Source organism: Herpailurus yagouaroundi, unplaced genomic scaffold (genome assembly GCF_014898765.1).
Source record: "Herpailurus yagouaroundi ecotype Mexico unplaced genomic scaffold, PumYag 67641, whole genome shotgun sequence".
Taxonomy (NCBI): Eukaryota; Metazoa; Chordata; class Mammalia; order Carnivora; family Felidae; genus Herpailurus; species Herpailurus yagouaroundi.
In genome coordinates, this window is record NW_024420442.1 from 6,429,506 (window position 1) to 6,447,259 (window position 17,754).

The window sequence follows — 17,754 nt, forward strand, 5'->3', positions numbered from 1 at the left end:
CGTCCAACTTCGGCTCAGGTCATGATCTCACAGTTCGTGGGTTGGAGCCCTACGTCGGGCTCTGTGCTGACAGCTCAGAGCTTGAAGCCTGCTTCGGATTCTGTTTCTGTCTCTCTCTCTCCCCCCCACTCCCCCGCTCACACTCTCTCTCCTAAAAATAAACATAAAAAAAAATTAAAGAAAAAAAAAAAAGATGACAAGCTTAGACACCAGCCACTACAGTTCAGAGCCTAGGTCCTGAGAGGAATCCTGCATGTTACATGATTTTCATTTAAAAGGTTCCAAGATGGGTAGGGGGTTAGGGATTACTCCCACTCATATTACTTAGTAATAAAATATTCATACCGGGGGAACTGCCTCAAAATATCCTGCTTTGCACCTCTTCATTCCACACGATCCCTCTAAATAGAGAGCAATAAGCCCTGCCTCACCCAGGTTCCTATTTCCTCAGAGGTCCTCCCCCCACCTAACATCAAATATTTCTTTGGCTGCATTGAAAAGAATGGAAGGCATGTGAGGGTAAGCAGGCACTTTGTTGTGCTCGAGGCTGTACCTCTACTGCCTAAGAGGCACTCAACTCTTTTTAAAATAAATCTTCTATAGGAGGCTCTATAGCAGGTTTTTGTAAATGAAATTCTACTAGAACTCAGTCGTGTTTATCCATTTACATATCACCTATCATTTGCATATAGCTGCTTCATGCTATAGTGGCACAGCTGAGGAGTTCCAACAGGGTATACATAGCCTGTAGAGTCTCAAGCATTCACTATCTGGCCCTTTACATAAATAGTTTGCTGACCTCCAACAGCATTCATTTGGCCCTTGTTTCTCAAGCTACCATAGGTACAGGAGTTACGTCTTAATAGTCCTTTGTAGCTAGAACACAATAGATGCTTAAAAATAGCTATCACTAGGGGCGCCTGGGTGGCGCAGTCGGTTAAGCGTCCGACTTCAGCCAGGTCACGATCTCGCGGTCCGTGAGTTTGAGCCCCGCGTCGGGCTCTGGGCTGATGGCTCAGAGCCTGGAGCCTGTTTCTGATTCTGTGTCTCCCTCTCTCTCTGCCCCTCCCCCGTTCATTCTCTGTCTCTCTCTGTCCCAAAAAAAATAAAAAACGTTGAAAAAAAAAATTAAAAAAAAAAATTAAAAAAAAAATAGCTATCACTACACAAATACAGATTTCCTACTTCCAACATAAACTATTTTGGCCCAGTTAAATCCAAAGTTAGTATTTTCTACCCTCAGTGTATTTCTAGCAAGGATACAACCAAAGCTCACCTGTATTCAATAATATGAGGGATAAGGAGAAGAGATACTGATGCCAAGTACTGATCCAAACTCACAATCCTGTATTTAAAATGTGAATGCAACATAACTGGGAAGCCCCCCTCTTCCCCGGTAGGTTTCAGACCAATGATTTTGAGGTTAACCACAGTTATTTTCTCAATGTCAAAATCATCTTAACAACGTAGAGTTTCTTTTTATGCCAGGCTCATTATGGGTGCTCAACAGTCACTGAATGGATCATTCTCCCATAATTATTGTGGCCATCAATTTTTGCAAATTACAATTACCTGAAAAGGGACATCAAGATTTGTATCCCTTTGCCAATTCTAAAATATGCTCAGCATTTCTCAATCCTTTAAAAAATTATAGCCTTGTCATTCTCTAAAAATTAATTTGCACAGGTTATCACTGGTTCCAAAGAAATAGAGTAAATGGATAATTCTAGGCATGGTTTCAAGCCCACTGTTTACCCACCCCGGTGCAGAGGTGAGCAAATAAGATTTTTTCATATTATTAGGTGAGATATCATTTCAAAACACTGTAGACCACGGACTAGGACAGAAATGAAAAGAGAGAGCTGGGAACCCTACTGAATTATCTTTGCTAAGTTATTGTGAATAAGCAACAATATACACAATGATATACAATCATTTGAGAAAACTATTGTTTATTTAGAAAAAAGGTTACACTGGTAGAATTCAGTAGATAAAAAAATTTTCTTTTAAAAATGTCACTGTGAAACTTTTCCAGACGAAAGTTCAGCAATACAAAGCTCCTGTAGCTGTAGAATTAAAACACAATTAAGTTTTTGATTTTTACCCCCCAGATTTGTCTAACATAATTACAAGAAAAAATGGCAAGGGACAAGTGAGTGCTAGTACCTTTTTCTTTTTGAAACAGGTTTTAATGTCATACACGTACTATATAAAATGATTCTTAAGCACTGCATAAGACACTGCTCCCACTTTGTTTTTAGGGACTAATATTAAAAACAGGCCAAAAAATAAATTAAAACTTGAGTTTTAAAATGAGGTAAATTCAAAATGGTTCAATAATTGTTTATTTTCAGTTTCAAGCAATAAAAAGGAAGCATCTCAGATCGAAAAAAAACAAAAACAAAAACAAAAATCAAACAAAAACCAAAACAACTAAACCCAGGCAATATTTATAGTTAGCCTAAAGTGAAATTCTGTACACAAGTAACCTTATTTGCTTGTTGGGAACTGTATGCAGCACATTGTGCTAAAAATATGGAACAGTTAACACTTTCAGCCATTTACTGAAAATAAACATGTAGAAAACTAAGCAACAAGTTAAATACAGTAATGCACAACTCAACAATTTTTAAGTTTTCGGCATGGAGCAATAAAGCAGATAACTAAATAACTTAAGAAGATGCAAATGGGCCCTCTTGATTCATAATTCTTGGCAATCTACTCAGGAAAATAAATTTCTGGTCACAGCTGAACCATTTCATTCCAATCTCACCTGAAAGAAACAAAGTGATTATATTGATAGATAAGGAAGGAAGAAAAGAAGGCAGGCGACAGGGAGAAAGGGAAGGAGGGGAGGAACAGGTGGAAAGGAGGGGGAGAGGGAGGGAAGGAGAGAAAAAGGAAGCAAGAAGGGAAGGAGGAAAGGAAGGAAAGAGGAGGAAAGGAGGAAAACAAGAAGGAAGGAAAGAAGACTTAAGAAATAAAGAAAAGCCAATGAGCTCTGTCAATAACCAAGGCTTGAATTAAGTCTCTAGATAAGAATGAAATACTTGTGTATTTCTCATTGCCCACTCTCCGAAACCATTAAAGATAGGTACAGTGTGAGGGCTTAAAAAACAAACAAACAAACAAAAAAACCACTGAACATTCTGTGAGGGAGGGAGGATAAAATGAAATAGAAACAAGTAAAATACTCCACAGGGGCAAGCAACAGCTTGTCAAAAGGAAACAGAACACACGGCAATGAAAAGGAACCGATTTTACATGACCAACAAAAAAAAAGAGAAAAATGACATCACATTTTTCACAAGGACACGATTTTAATAGTGACTTATATTAAGATGCAATGTCTGCTAAATTATAAAAATTGCTTTAAAAATATATTGACTTAATTATACTCATTTCCTTTCCTTTATGTACTGACATTTTCAAATACTGCATATTGAAATAAATTCAAAACATGATCATTACAACATGTGGCAAATAACTTCATATCTGCCTAACATTATTCTCAAATTTTAAACTAATGCTTAAAGCATTAAACTTTATTGACGAAAATACTACATTCACATATTTCATAAAACCAGAGCTAGAAGAGCCTTGGAAAGTAATCACACTTGCATGAAATGCTGACAAATAATTTACACATCATTTCTATACAGCATTCTGTTCACACCATGTATAACCTTGACATTACCAATTATAGTTGTGGATACACTAATGTTGAACTTACAATTTTAATACTTAAAAATCATTGTTCCTGTCCATCACGGATGAATGGATAAACAAAATGTGGTACACATTCATACAATGGAGTATTATTCAGTTATAAAAAGAAATGAATTTCTGATACATGCTACAACATGAATGAATCTTGAAAACATGATGCTAAGTAAAAGAAGCCAGACACAAAAGGCCACACATCACATGATTCCATTTTTATGAAATGTCCAAAACAGGCAAATCCATACAGACAGAAAGTACATTAGTTGTTTCCAGGGGCTGGGGGGAGGGGAGAACCAACCGGGAGTGACTACTAACGGGTATGGGGCCTCTTTTGGGGGTGATGGAAATGTTCCAGAATTAGTGGCGATGGCTACAACATAGCGAATATGCTAAAAACCATCTTAAAATGGCAAATTTTAGGTCATATAAATTTTATCTCAATTTTTCAAATTGAAAAAAAAAAGTGTTGCAATAAAGAGATTATCGTGGTATCGGGATGGCCATAACTAGAATAAGAAATGAGGGTCTCAGTCATGATGATGTCACAGTAGGAGAATTACTGGGCAAGGGAACTTTTGCTGACATATATTTAAGGGCACATTAAAGGATAAAACTGCTGTTGCCATTAAAACATGTAAAGATGATCTTTCCTGGGAACTGAAATTAAAATTTTCACAAGATGCCAAAATCCTCAAGCAATATAATCATCCTGATATTGTCAAACTTATAGGAGTTTGCACACAAATACAGCCTATCTATGTCATTAAGGAATTGGTTCCAGGAGGCGACTTCCTCTCCCTTCTGAGAAAGAAGGATGAACTAAAACAGTTAGTGAAATTTTCATTAGATGCTGCTTCTGGATGGCGAATTTCGAGTAAAAATTGTATACACAGGGACCTTGCTGCAAGAAACTGCCTGGAGGTGAAAATAATGTTCTGAAAATCAGTGACTTTGGAATGTCTCGTCAAGAGGATGGTGGTGTGTATTCATCTTCTGACTTAAAGCAGATTCCCATTAAATGGACAGCACCAGAAGCTCTTAATTATGGGAGATATCGTTCTGAGAGTGACGCATGGAGCTTTGGCATCCTCCTCTGGGAGACCTTCAGCTTAGGGGTCTGTCCATACCCTGGAATGACAAATCAGCAAGCACAAGAGCAAGTGGAAAGAAGATACTGGATGTCAGTCTCTCAGCAATGTCCAGAGCGTATTTATAAAACAATGCTGAAGTGCTGGGATTACAAACTTGAAAACCACCCCAAGTTCAGTGAACTTCAGAAAGAACTGCCATCAAGAAGAAAGTCATATAGTGATGAAACAGTGCCAAACTCAGCCTTTAGGACTCTATCTTCCGGCAGAGTAATATTTTCTTCTTATTACCCATGCGCTTATACCACATTACCCAGAACATTCTCCTAAGATTATTTTTTTATTTACTATTTTTTTAAACATGTGCCACTTTAACAATTGTAAACAAGAAAGCACAGACTCTAAATGCAAGAGATAACACAGATCTTTTTCACACTTAGGACAGTGGAGGTTTCTCACAGAGTTTCTACTTCGGGCTTTGGTCCGGTCGTCTGTCCCCCACCCTAGACATCTCTGCTCTATCGGTGCTACAAACTGCACTGGTAATACCATGTTTGCAGAAAGACAAGATTACATCTGTAAACATCACTTTCTACTGGGTATTATCTGGACAGGACATCCTGAGGTTTTTTTCTTTCCTCCCCCCAGCACCCCCATTAATAGGCCCTGACGTATCAGTAAGGTTGCACTCTCCCTGATGCTCCAGCATACCCTCCCCTCCTTTGTCAGGGCGTCAGAAAACCATGCATGGAATGCCCTCAAAGAACACCCTCTCAGAGCTGAGGCAGCCAACTTCAAATAATGTTACTTTATAGAGAGTTGTGACAGCAAGAAGCAAGTTTGAAAAGTAGGGTGGTCTGGAGAAAAGTACAGCTAGACTGGTGATCAAAGTAGAGAAGAGAGGCAAACATAAATTCAGCCTTCTTACCAGAGGTATGTCTTTATGCACGCGCGTACACACACACACACTCTCTCTCTCTCTCTCTAAGATCAGATTCACCAAAAAGGTCCTAAAGAAATGTTTCAATAGTACATAGATTCTTCATAAAAGAGCCCTCTTAATGGCAACAAAATTTTTTTTAGAGAAACTATAAAATATGAGCCCACAAAATAGATTGTTTCTGGTTAAGTGTCTTCACCTCAAAGGAGGCATCTGAGAGTTTAGTTACCTTCATTTTCACGAGTTTCTGAAACGGTCAGGATTTCGTGATCCTAGTTCTCTCTCTCCCTCTCCCTCCCTCCCTCCCTCCATCTCTCTCTCTCTCTCTCTCTCTCTCTCTCTCTCTCGCACGCGCGCAGAAGAAAGGCATGTATGGATGAGGCTGACAGAAAGTCAAATGAACATTTATGAGGAAGAAAGAAGATACAGGAGAGAGACACAGCGACAACCATCCTAATGCCACTTTACTCCTTTCATTTGTCCTTACACTGCTACCTAGGAATTCTTATCACAATAAACACACTTCCCAAGATGTTTCATGTAGAGAAATGTAACACAGAATTAAACTGGGATTCTGATGAACTGAATCTTAGCACACCCAGGGGTGTCTCTTAAGATAATGGCACGTGTAAGGGACAGTCACACTCAGAGGTAAATGTGGCATGGGAGCCCTCTTCTAAGTGCTCATGCCTATGTCCCGATAGAAACAGCACAGCACCTAGTCAACATTTGGTCTGCCTTAAATGGAAAAAAGGAAAAGAGAAAATTCCTCCTATTCTGCCCAATTGTTTGGTACGTACGAATAGCAGTATAAAGAATGCACACCCATTAAAGAGTATAAGTGATGGTAACAAAGAGAAAAATAGTCGGTGTCTATCATTTCAATCTCCTAACAAACTTTCTAACACATTTAATGATTACTACATAGACCCAAATAAAAGCATGTAAATCCGCCCTCAAAAAATGTGTTGCAGTATACAAAGAAAACTTCTTTTAAACAGGGTACTATCAAATACTGTAAGTAAAGTGAACCACCTTTTGAGGGCAATAAAAAGTCAATGCTCTTTCTCATCAATCCCAAAGAGGTATACGTAATACTTCTGTCCATAGCTCTCCATGTGAAGTTAACAGAGTATCTGAAACATAGCAGGTAATAAAGAAAAATACCTCGTTGTTTGATTAGAAGGAAAGGATGAAGTCACTGCCTTCAACAAGATCAGAATCGAAGGAGGGGGATAAGTTAACATACTCGTACATTACACAGGAATCTGTGGCTAGGACTCTAGGCAAACTGACATGCCCACATGTAAGCAATGGGAAACTGAAAAAGAAACTTAACCGCACACTCCCCACTCCAACACATATTACAAGTACCTAGGACTGTGCCTCACCATGGCAACATGTTCCTAAAATGAGCGATCTCTGAGCACTTAGGAAGTCAATTTCCAAGTATGGACTAAAGAAAAAAGGCTGAGAACAGGAATTGCAAAATCAATGGTTTACAGAGGCTAATTCGTAATGGAAACAAATGAAGTCAACTGGGTGGGGACTGATTGAGGTAAACTATTTAAAAAAAAAAAAAAAGACCCACTCTCTATATAAGGGGCGGGGGAGGTAGCCAGCACCTAGGCAGGTCTAGCAGGACACAATGTTGCCAAATATTCCAATTCTTCGAGAAAAGTGGAAATTCGGATTTTGTCAACTCTTCTGATTTTTAAAGGAAATCAATTAAAACAATGTTAAATATTGTGTGAGGCCAAGAAAATACACTAACAAGCCACATTCTGCCCTGGGGCTAAGAATGTGCAACCCTGGGTTTAAAGGATAAAACAGGTTACAAGGAGGATACTGGAGGTGAGAGAAGAACCGGAGACCGATTGGGCCTGGATGGAGTGGGGGATCACAACTGGAGCGTTAGGACACTATAAATGCAGACGGACAGGGTAGCGCTTCACTGCTCATGTTCTCTGAAATCAAAAATTAAAGTCCAAGAAGACTGAGCTTCTCAAAGTCTGGGAGCAAGCCTCAGCACAGCGTCTGGCTCACAAAGGACTCTTAAAAGTTAGCTAACCTTGACACTCATGAACTGAGGACCACACATATCAAATAAATACTGAGAAACTAAAGGATTGTTGTAAGAGACAAATTTTAATAGGCAGGAATTCTTAGAGATTAAACCACGGGGAACAGTTAAAGGCAACGCAGCTAGTAGTGTTCAAAAGACTAAATCAAGGAGATAAGATAAATTTGGACAAAAACGTTAGTAATAACAAGTAACAGAAGATTCAGAGAACAAGGAAAAAGGATTTTACCAATAAAAATTATGAGATAGGAAAAGATTACAGAAGACTTTGGAAGGAATTTAATCTGGGTCACATTTATGTATTTTATTCTCTCTAATCTTATCTCTTATCTCACTTTATTTTTTCTCAAATCAGGGTGATACTTACAAATCAATGTCATTTCCCTATCCATCCTACTCAAAAAAAAAGTCCTAGAAACCAACAATGAATCTTGCAATTAATAACATTAAAAAAAAAGAAATTTTTTTTTAACATTTATTTTTGAGAGACAGATCGTGAGCAGGGGAGGGGCAGAGAGAGAGGGAAACACAGAATCTGAAGCAGGCTCCTGACTCAGCCTTCAGCACAGAGCCCGACACTGGGCTCGGACGCTGGGCTCAAACTCGAGATCATGACCTGAGCTGAAATCGGACGCTCAACCGACTGAGCCACCTAGGCGCCCCAACAATTAACAACATCTTTCACAGGGCGCCCGGGGGGTTCAACCGGTTAAGCATCCAACTCTTGATTTCGGCTCAGGTCATGATCTCAGGGTTTGTGGGTTTGAGCCCCACACTGGGCTCCGTGCTTGGGATTCTCTCTCTCCCTCTCTCTCTCTCTCTCTCTGCCCCTCCCCTGCTCACACTGTGACTCTGTCTCTCTCCCTCTCCCTCTCTCAAAATAAATAAGTAAACTTTAAAAAATAACATCTCTGAATCATGGAAATGCGACACGTGTCGCAGTTCTCTTTTCTGTTGAACATTAAATAAATAAAAAAGGAAGCAGGGAGCAGCAGATTTAAAGTAGCCTAAAGGTAAATGGTGCCAATCAGAAATGATGAAACTTCTAAAAGAAAAAGAAGAACAGAAAGACTTGACCAATTCTAGAATGTATCCAAATAGGAAGAGGCATCCAGGGGGGCGCCTGGTTGGCTCAGTTGCAAGACAGTGGGACTCGTGATCTCGGGGTTGTGAGTTCCAGCCCCACGTGAGGTATAAAGATCACTTAAATAAATAAAACTTAAAAAAAAAGAGGCAGCCAGAACAGCCAGAAGAAGGAAAAAATCAACCAGAGCTTCACAAAATTCAGAATCTACCCAAGGAGAAAGTATAGGACACAGTTGTCAAGAAGAAATTGAACAGGATGAACATCAAGCCAAATGTATCGTAAAAGGATATCTGAATTGAGAAGCTTTGTTACAAGACCACCGACCTAACATCTAACACCCAAGCCAATCTTTCATGCCTTTGGTCCTGAAAGAGTATAGAGAGAGGTAAAGTACAAATCCATGGCCCATGTGAGTAAGAACTCAAAGAAGTCTGCAGTAAAACTTTCATGTGCCAAAGAATAATATTTAGGTACTGAGTAAAGAAGAGAGATGTATAGAATCACGGTGAAAGTGGTCAGTCACAATGGCTGACTCATTCCTAATGAAGATATAAGTGGCAGGTTTTTTCCTTCTCTTTAATAAGGAGACCAGGCGAGGGGCGCCTGGGTGGCTCAGTCGGTTAAGCGTCCAACTTCGGCTCAGGTCATGATCTCACAGTTCGTGAGTTCGAGCCCCACGTCGGGCTCTACGCTGACAGCTCGGAGACTGGAGTCTGCTTCAGATTCTGGTCTCCCTCTCTCTCTCTGCCCCTCCCCAACTTGCACTCTGTCTCTGTGTCTGTCTCTTTCTGTCTCAAAAATAAATAAAATATTTTAAAAAATGAGACCAGGTGAAAGCAAGCAGTTTTAAAAAGCAAGGGGTGCCTGGGTGGCTCAGTCAGTTGAGCATCCGACTTCGGCTCAGGTCATGATCTCACAGTTCATGGGTTTGAGCCCTATGTCAGGCTCTGTGCTTACAGCTCTGAGCCTGGAGCCTGCTTCGGATTCTCTGTCTACCTCTCTCTCTGCCCCTCCCCCACTCGCACTCTCTCTCAAAAATAAACATGAAAAAAAAAGTTTTTTAAAAAGCAAAACGTCAAAAGAAAGAGTAAAGTGAAGAGTAAAAAAAGAAGAAAGATTAAGAGTTTATAGTTCACTAGGGAAAACAGCTAGTTGTTGGGGGAGAGGATGACTTGAACTGAGGAATGGGCAATCTTCCTAAAGATTTTAAAGAAAGTCTATTAAATTCTCAACGTTCTCTCCTAACTCTCATTTACCCCATTCTACTACATAGATAACAAGCAGACAATAACAAAGCTGGAAAGGCACACCACCCATCAGGACATTACCCATCTGGCAAACTCAAGTCCCCACCCTGCGGCCAAAATAAATAGGACAAAACCCATTCCCTAAAACTCATACCCTAATACAGAACGGGTTTTCCTACATTTCTGACTCTTAATTTAACTGTGAACAGCCTTGGTTCTCTCTCTGGTTTCATAAAAGCAGCAGCAAATGTTAGGGGGAGGGTCTAGATAGGAAGCATACATTAGGAAGTGACTGCTAATAGGGAAGCAAGAAAAGGAGCTACCACAAAGTCAAGACCTTCAAATACAGTCATCTCAAGCCATTAAACGTAGAGGGCAAAGCAGCCTACGTATCTCAATAATCCTAAGGCATCACCGAACAACAGCTATTCAGATGATCCGAGTGCTCAAAAAAGACTGTATTAGGTTCTGAACACTCTTTTCACTAAGACAGAGTGAACTACTGTCCACATACCATTTATTTAAGATGGTTAAACACTTTTTAAATCTCATATAAGGCATAATTACCTTGAAAACAAAGTTGCATATTTTAAATTCCAGAACTAAAAGCACAGACAGTATTTTCTGGCCTTGCAAAAACATGGGCTGTGGTAGAAAATGAGGCACAGAAACCTAGAAATTTCTGGATAACACGTACGCATGAAAAGGCAAAAAGGAAAACAGAACACTAAAGGTCAAGGAAACCTAGGCTCTGAATATTGGCTCTGCCAGCGAGGATCTCTGTCAGCCTCTCCAGCTTAACCTCTCAGAGTCTCCATTTCTTCACCTGTAAAGTGCAGATGCCAGCACCACCTACAAGGCTATAGGTACTTAAAAAAGGTAAATAATTATCCAGAGAAGACGGGAATGAGTGCTGAAGAGAAAGCCAGATGTTCTTAAATATATCTTGGTGCTAAGAAAAAAAACAGTGTGGCTAATCAGCAAGCTTAAGATGAAAACAGTTTAAAAATAACTGTGAATCTTATTTTACATCTATACCCAAAGACCTGGTCATTACAGTTAGGTGCAAACTTCTAGTTGTAGCCTGCAAAACGTATCTAGTTTCCTCAGCATGATCAGACCTCATTTTATATCTCTCCCTTTAAACGAAAGGAGGTGAGAGAACACTCACCTTGATTGAAAGTCTTCATTATCTGTGCTTGTCCGAGGACTTATGAGTAGATGACAAATTAAGGGAAAACAACTTTGAAAAAACAAAACAAGAAAGGAATGGTGTCTCAACTTTTAGTGCAATCAATCCTTCAGCTCGCGGTTCTACTCGCCTCTGACTAGCCTGGTAGCCTCAACCTCTACCAGCCCTGCTCATCTGCTTCATCATCTTGCCCTTCTATTCCCCGCGCCCCAGCCCAAAGGACTCTCTGTTCCCTTTCTTCCTCTTGGTGGCAATACAGCCAGAGAGAATCTTGGTGGCGTAAAACAACCTCAGTCACCACAGAAGTTAAAAAGAAAACATACCAAGTCTCCCCCTTCCACATTTCATATACTTGAGAGGGTTAACTGAAGAGACTACTAAAAGGCTAGTTAAGCCCTTCAACTTTATTCAGACCACGTACTACAAGGGTACAATTCTAAACATGACCAGTATCAAAGCTTTCCATTACACTGATTAAATATGCCAATAAGATGAAAAGGATATTGTTTCTTCTCTTCCTTTCCTCCTGAACTGTCCCGTTTCTCTTTCTTTTCTATCTTTTCTTTATCATGCCTGGACTCCTATAAGGAATGGTGGAATTAGTTGGGGAAGCGAAAACCAAATATAAAAATCAGCTCAAAATCCCTTTTTATCACCCACCAGTCACATATTTTTCTTCAAAAACTTATTTAATGATGCCAAAAGCATAAGCAACAATAGAAAAAAACTGGACTTGGGGCGCCTGGGTGGCGCAGTCGGTTGAGCGGCCGACTTCAGCCAGGTCACGATCTCGCGGTCCGTGAGTTCGAGCCCCGCATCAGGCTCTGGGTGGATGGCTCAGAGCCTGGAGCCTGTTTCTGATTCTGTGTCTCCCTCTCTCTCTGCCCCTCCCCCGTTCATGCTCTGTCTCTCTCTGTCCCAAAAATAAATAAATAAACGTTAAAAAAAAAATTTAAAAAAAAATAAAATAAAATAAAAAAAAAAAAAAAAAAAAAAAAAAAAGAAAAAAACTGGACTTTATCAAAAATAAAAACTTTCATGCATCAAAGAACACTATCAAGAAAGTGAAATACAATGTACAGAATGGGAGGAAATATTTTTGCCAGCCATACGGCTCATAAGGGTCTAGTATCCAGACTATATAAAGAAGTCTTACAACTGAGCAACAAAAAGACAATCCAATTTAAAAGTGGCCACAGCATCTGAAGAGATTTCTCCAAAGAAGGTATATGAATGGCCAACAAGCACATGAAAAGACGCTCAATATCATTCGTCATTAAGAAAATGTGAAATCGGGGCGCCTGGGTGGCGCAGTCAGTTAAGCGTCCGACTTCAGCCAGGTCACGATCTCACAGTCCATGAGTTCGAGCCCCGCGTCGGGCTCTGGGCTGATGGCTCAGAGCCTGGAGCCTGTTTCCGATTCTGTGTCTCCCTCTCTCTCTGCCCCTCCCTCGTTCATGCTCTGTCTCTCTCTGTCCCAAAAATAAATAAACGTTGAAAAAAAAAAAAAATTAAAAAAAAAAAAAAAGAAAATGTGAAATCAAAACCATGATGAGATACCACTTCACACCCACTAGGATGGCTAGAATTTTTTTTAAAAATGTAATTAAAAATAAAAATTAAAAAAACAGAAAATAACAAGTCTTGGCAATGACGTAGAGAAATTGGCACCCTCGTACATTGCTGGCAGGAACATAAACTGTCCAGCCACTGTGGAAAATGGTTTGTCAGTTCCTCAAAACGTTCAACATGGCATTACCATAAAACCCAGAAATTCCACTCCTGGGTATACAGACAAGAGACCTGAAAACAGGTCTTCAGACAAACACTTCAGAGCAGCACACAAACATTCATAGCAGCACTATTCACAACAGCCAAAGGGAACAACAAAAAAGTCCATCGACTGACAAATGGATGAACAAATGTGGTATATTCGTACAGTGGAATATTATTTAGCCATAAAAAGAAATGAAGCACCAGTACATGCTACGCCATGGAAGAATCTCAAAAATATTGTGCTAAGTGAAACAGGTCAGACGCAAAAGGCCACACTATTATACAATTCCATTTATATGAAATATCCCAAACTGGTGAGCCCATAGAGAGAGAAAGCAGATTGGTAGTTGGCAGGTGCTAAAAGGGGAGGGAAATTGGGAATGACTGCTCAATAGGCATGGAGTTTCTCTTTGGAGTGATAAACACATTTTGGAACTGGCTACACTGATTGCATAATACCGTAAATATACTCAATGCCATTGAATTGTACATTTTAAAATGATTATTTTTATGTTATGTGAATTTTACCTCAATTAAAAAAATACTTATTTAAAAGGAGAAGCCTCACTTTTAAAGCATATAGAGACTTTAAAACAATCACCTTATAATTTTCCAAAACTGCTTTTAAGAACTATGACTACAGGGGCGCCTGGGTGGCTCAGTCGGTTTAAGCATCTGACTTCGGCTCAGGTCAAGATCTCACAGTTTGTGAGTTTGAGCCCTCCATCAGGCTCTGTGCTGGCGGTGCAGAGCCTGCTTGGGATTCTCTCCCCCACCCCCACCCCGACCCTCCCCAGTTGCGCACACGTGCACGCTCTCTCTCAAAATAAGCAAACTTTAAAAAAATATTAAACAAAAGATAAAAAAGAACTATGACTATATATAGCATAATAATGCTTTCGAAACACTTTACACCTTAATAATGACTTGCCTACTTTATGGTAGATGCAGGAAATGTATTCTGAATATCATCCATGAGTATCTAAGAGAATGCACACTATACTTAGTTTGAAAATCAAATACGAGTTGCATACACATTAAGTCTATTAGGAGAAAATGTTACAAAAATGTTTAAAAATCACAATTAATAAAGACTTTATGAGAGTGTTACTCATCAGGGAGAATACATGTGACCGTATTTGAACCTCATGAATGTAAAGAAACTAAAATCACTGTTGGTGGAGTGGGGGGGGAAGAAAACAAAAAGGAAAAGCTAAAAGTCAATGAACAGAAGTAGGTGGGAGTGAAATGAAGGAAAAGGAAACTTCACTGATAAACTAATTCTACTCTCCCAGTAATTTGTTTGGGACCGTACTGGCTCGAATTTGCCAGATAAACTGCCCTCCCCCAATGCCTCTTCTTCCCACCCTCAAATAATTAACAAGAGATTATCAGATTACCAAAAAACTCCGTATGTGCTAATATTCAGAGAGTCAAACTTTTAAGAAAAAGCGTTCTGTCCCTTTGTTTTCCCAATTTACCTTTTTGCCACCGGAGGAGATTTTATCCATCTTTTCAGATTTAAACGAATCGCCGCCTTTTTCTTTGCCTGAAGATTTTGACTTATTTTTTTCCTTGTCTTTCTCATTTGGATAAGGAGACTCACATGGACTTTCACTTTTGTGTTTTGAAACCCCCACTAAAATTACAAAAGAGAATCATGAAAGCCTTTTCCAATTCAGTTTGATGATTGCTTCAAACGTATTAATAAATCTACCTACTTGTTCCATTTTCCTCTTTTCGCCTCTTGGCTAAGTCCGGTGGCACTTCACGGTCATTGTTTGAATGATCCTAGAACCAAGAAGTGTGAACTACATTGATCAAGAGGTTATGTTTTTGTTTTAAAATATTACTTTTACACAAGGGCACAGCTAACTAGCACCGGAGAGTATTGCCAATAGTGTCCCACACTTGGCAAAATGACATGAGAGACAGGCAGAGCTGGCAGGGATTATTTGGCTGAAGATCCGTATTACCGTAGAAGATTCAAACACACTTTCGGGTGAAAATATCAGTTTAAACACTAAATTAACAGTCTGCCAGGCAAGAAACTAGTACTTCAAAAAAGACAACAAACACACCACCATACAGGATATAACGGCTTTCCAAACTAGTTTTTAAAAAATTACAAACCCTTTTCCGTTCTTTCCTGTCCTTTTCATCTTTTTTCTCTCTTTCTCTGGATCTTTCCCTCGACTTGTCCAAATCTTTCTTGTCCATTTCTCTCTCCTTACTCTTGGACAGTGGTGGAGGAGTATGATTAAGGTAGAGCTGTTAAATTAAGGCAATATTACTAAAGATTATTAGTTTTCCAGTATCGGCATAACCTGCTTGACTGTTTACTTAATGAAAGACAACTGGTAGTTAGACCCAAAGTCAAAACTGGTCAGCTGTCTGGATTACAAGAGGTGAAATAAAAGAACATGGCACAAATTATGCAAAGACTTCAATTCTTGGCCTTACAAAATTATTCATTTAAACTCAATCAGTTCATTCCTGCCTTAACTGAGACTCATTAGTAAATCTACAAGCGACAGTTCCTTTTATAGCTCTGTTGTGAAGATCTATAACCACTACCTCTACAGGAGTCCGTATGTGAAAGTGTCTGGGCTTTCTCTACTGTTAAGAAAAAAATACAAACCTCCACACAATCATGGAAATTTTAAACAGTTTTGCCATCCACTTAGGAGGCAACCAATGACAGCAAGCAAAAGTATAAAAACCTAGCCAGGACTTGACTAATAAGTCTTTTCTGCCTCTACATATACCATGTAAACACTACCCTAAATTATTTTTATAAATGTAAAGGCTGCATACTCCCTACTTCTTAAAGCACTCCAATTTCTACCAAATAATCACAACTGGGAAATTTCTCTTACTGGTTCTAATGGCTCAGAAAACAATTTGGCCACCTGAGGATGATAAAACAACTCCCAAGACTGAAAAACGATGAATTCTTTCTCTACCAAAAAGGCCCACAGGCAATAAACAGCCAAAGATCAAAACTACACTACCTAAATAATTAAGAGATAATCTTAATAACTTATGCAAGTTGTAAATATGGAAATCTCGTATAATTCACTAGTATAACCTAGTGAATATGGAAATCTAGAAAACATTAAGGAAGTAATCAGATTCCTACCCTTACAGCATTTTTAACTGTGCTATAAGCTTATGTTCAATTTAAGACATTACAAGTCTTAGGCAGCAGTGTACAAAATATAACTCATTACAATAACTACGCAATCCTAGATATACCTTAGGAATGAAAAGAATAGTGAGTCAAAAGTCAAATAGTTTTACATGAGGAAATCTTTTGGTATTCAAAGGAATACATGAAAAAAAGACAACCATCCATTTGAAAATTAAAGAAACACTTATTTAACACCACCAAATATTTTCAATTCAGTTGGTCAGAAATACTGCCATAGGAATGCAGAAGTAGATTCTTTAAAATGTCAGTGTTTAAAAGTTGATGATCAACTGAAATAGACAAAATGTTTATTAATAACAAAGAGTAAGAGAATGAAAAACAGTCATAAAAGTGCTTGTCCGAAAGGTGCTCTTGCTGGGTTAATGCCCTAAGCAACACTTCAAGATTTTCTAATTGTGAGGTTTATTCATATCTTAAGTTAATATTACGTATGAAACTGATAAGACAAAAGAAATAATATATTCCTGCAATACTCAAAGATTTCTCTAAGGGAAGTATTCATTCTCCTGATAAAAGTAAAAAAAAAAAGCGGGGGGTGGGGGGGGAGGGGAGTGTGATTACAAATAAGTACACACAAGCACACCCATGCACACACACACACACCCTCCAAAGGAATAAAGTTTTTAATTGTGCCTAACTTGAATTCTGTATTGCAGGGAACTGAAAAACCAATACATTCTTAGTTTAGGAACATACCTAACCCTATTCCTTCTTCCTACCCTTCTAAGAATAGTTCTGATCACAATATTCTCTTTTCCACAATAACAGGCAGTCTCTCGTTGCCTGTGGAATAAAATGCATACTCCTTAGCTCAGGTATTTCCAAGCTCTTCGCAATCTTTGCACAATTATATCCTGCTATGGGCAAACTCAATACACTCTATGCTGTGGCTACCAGTGGCTCCCTAACTCCCTGTCCATCCCAGCAGTTCTCTTGACCACAATGGCTGCTCACTTTGATCTTAATCTCTTAAAACCCTACTAACCTTCACAGACAGCTCAAAAGCCATCAGCACTTCAATCATCCCTCAATTCTGCAACTCACTTGGCGGTGATCTCTTGATTATTCTGTATCAACGTTTTTTGTGACAAGTATTCCCTATTAATTTCATGTCACTTATTTTTGCCCATAACACAGTTTCCAGTATGGTAGGGGAGCTCATTAATGTGTCTTTCTCACTTTTACATACTTCCTAATGCCTTGTGCACATCAAGTACTCAATACTTGTTTGCCAAACAAAATTAATGATTTGTTAAATTGATCTGCAGATAGCGCTGTTGGACTGTGCTTTTGATTTGCTTTTATTCTTGACATTGGGATCAATGGGTCCAAAAAACAATAGGACTGATTTTCACAATCTGTTAACACTGCCACACTGACTTTATTAAGGCTACCGTATAT

General features: G+C 39.1%; 1 protein-coding gene and 1 pseudogene across 13 annotated transcripts in view; one reads left to right on the plus strand and one right to left on the minus strand.

The window, feature by feature from the left end:
* Nucleotides 1-1,927: 1,927 nt before the first annotated feature.
* Nucleotides 1,928-17,754, minus strand: part of THOC2 (THO complex subunit 2) — a 120,309-nt gene continuing 104,482 nt past the window's right edge. For 7 of the 13 annotated variants that reach the window (XM_040467951.1, XM_040467950.1, XM_040467947.1 and 4 more), the window contains 6 exons: nt 15,273-15,410; nt 14,861-14,930; nt 14,621-14,778; nt 11,868-11,944; nt 11,343-11,388; nt 3,927-4,854 (listed from right to left, as the gene is read on the minus strand). In XM_040467951.1, coding sequence (XP_040323885.1) covers nt 11,361-11,388; nt 11,868-11,944; nt 14,621-14,778; nt 14,861-14,930; nt 15,273-15,410 — 471 coding nt within the window. In that variant the 3' untranslated portion in view covers nt 3,927-4,854; nt 11,343-11,360. Of the gene's footprint in view, nt 2,774-3,926; nt 4,855-5,135; nt 6,891-11,342; nt 11,389-11,474; nt 11,945-14,620; nt 14,779-14,860; nt 14,931-15,272; nt 15,411-17,754 lie in introns of those variants that run through there. The other 6 variants (XM_040467946.1, XM_040467941.1, XM_040467944.1 and 3 more) reach the window with 6 other exon arrangements.
* On the plus strand, nt 4,223-5,144 carry LOC121025439 (tyrosine-protein kinase Fer-like; annotated as a pseudogene).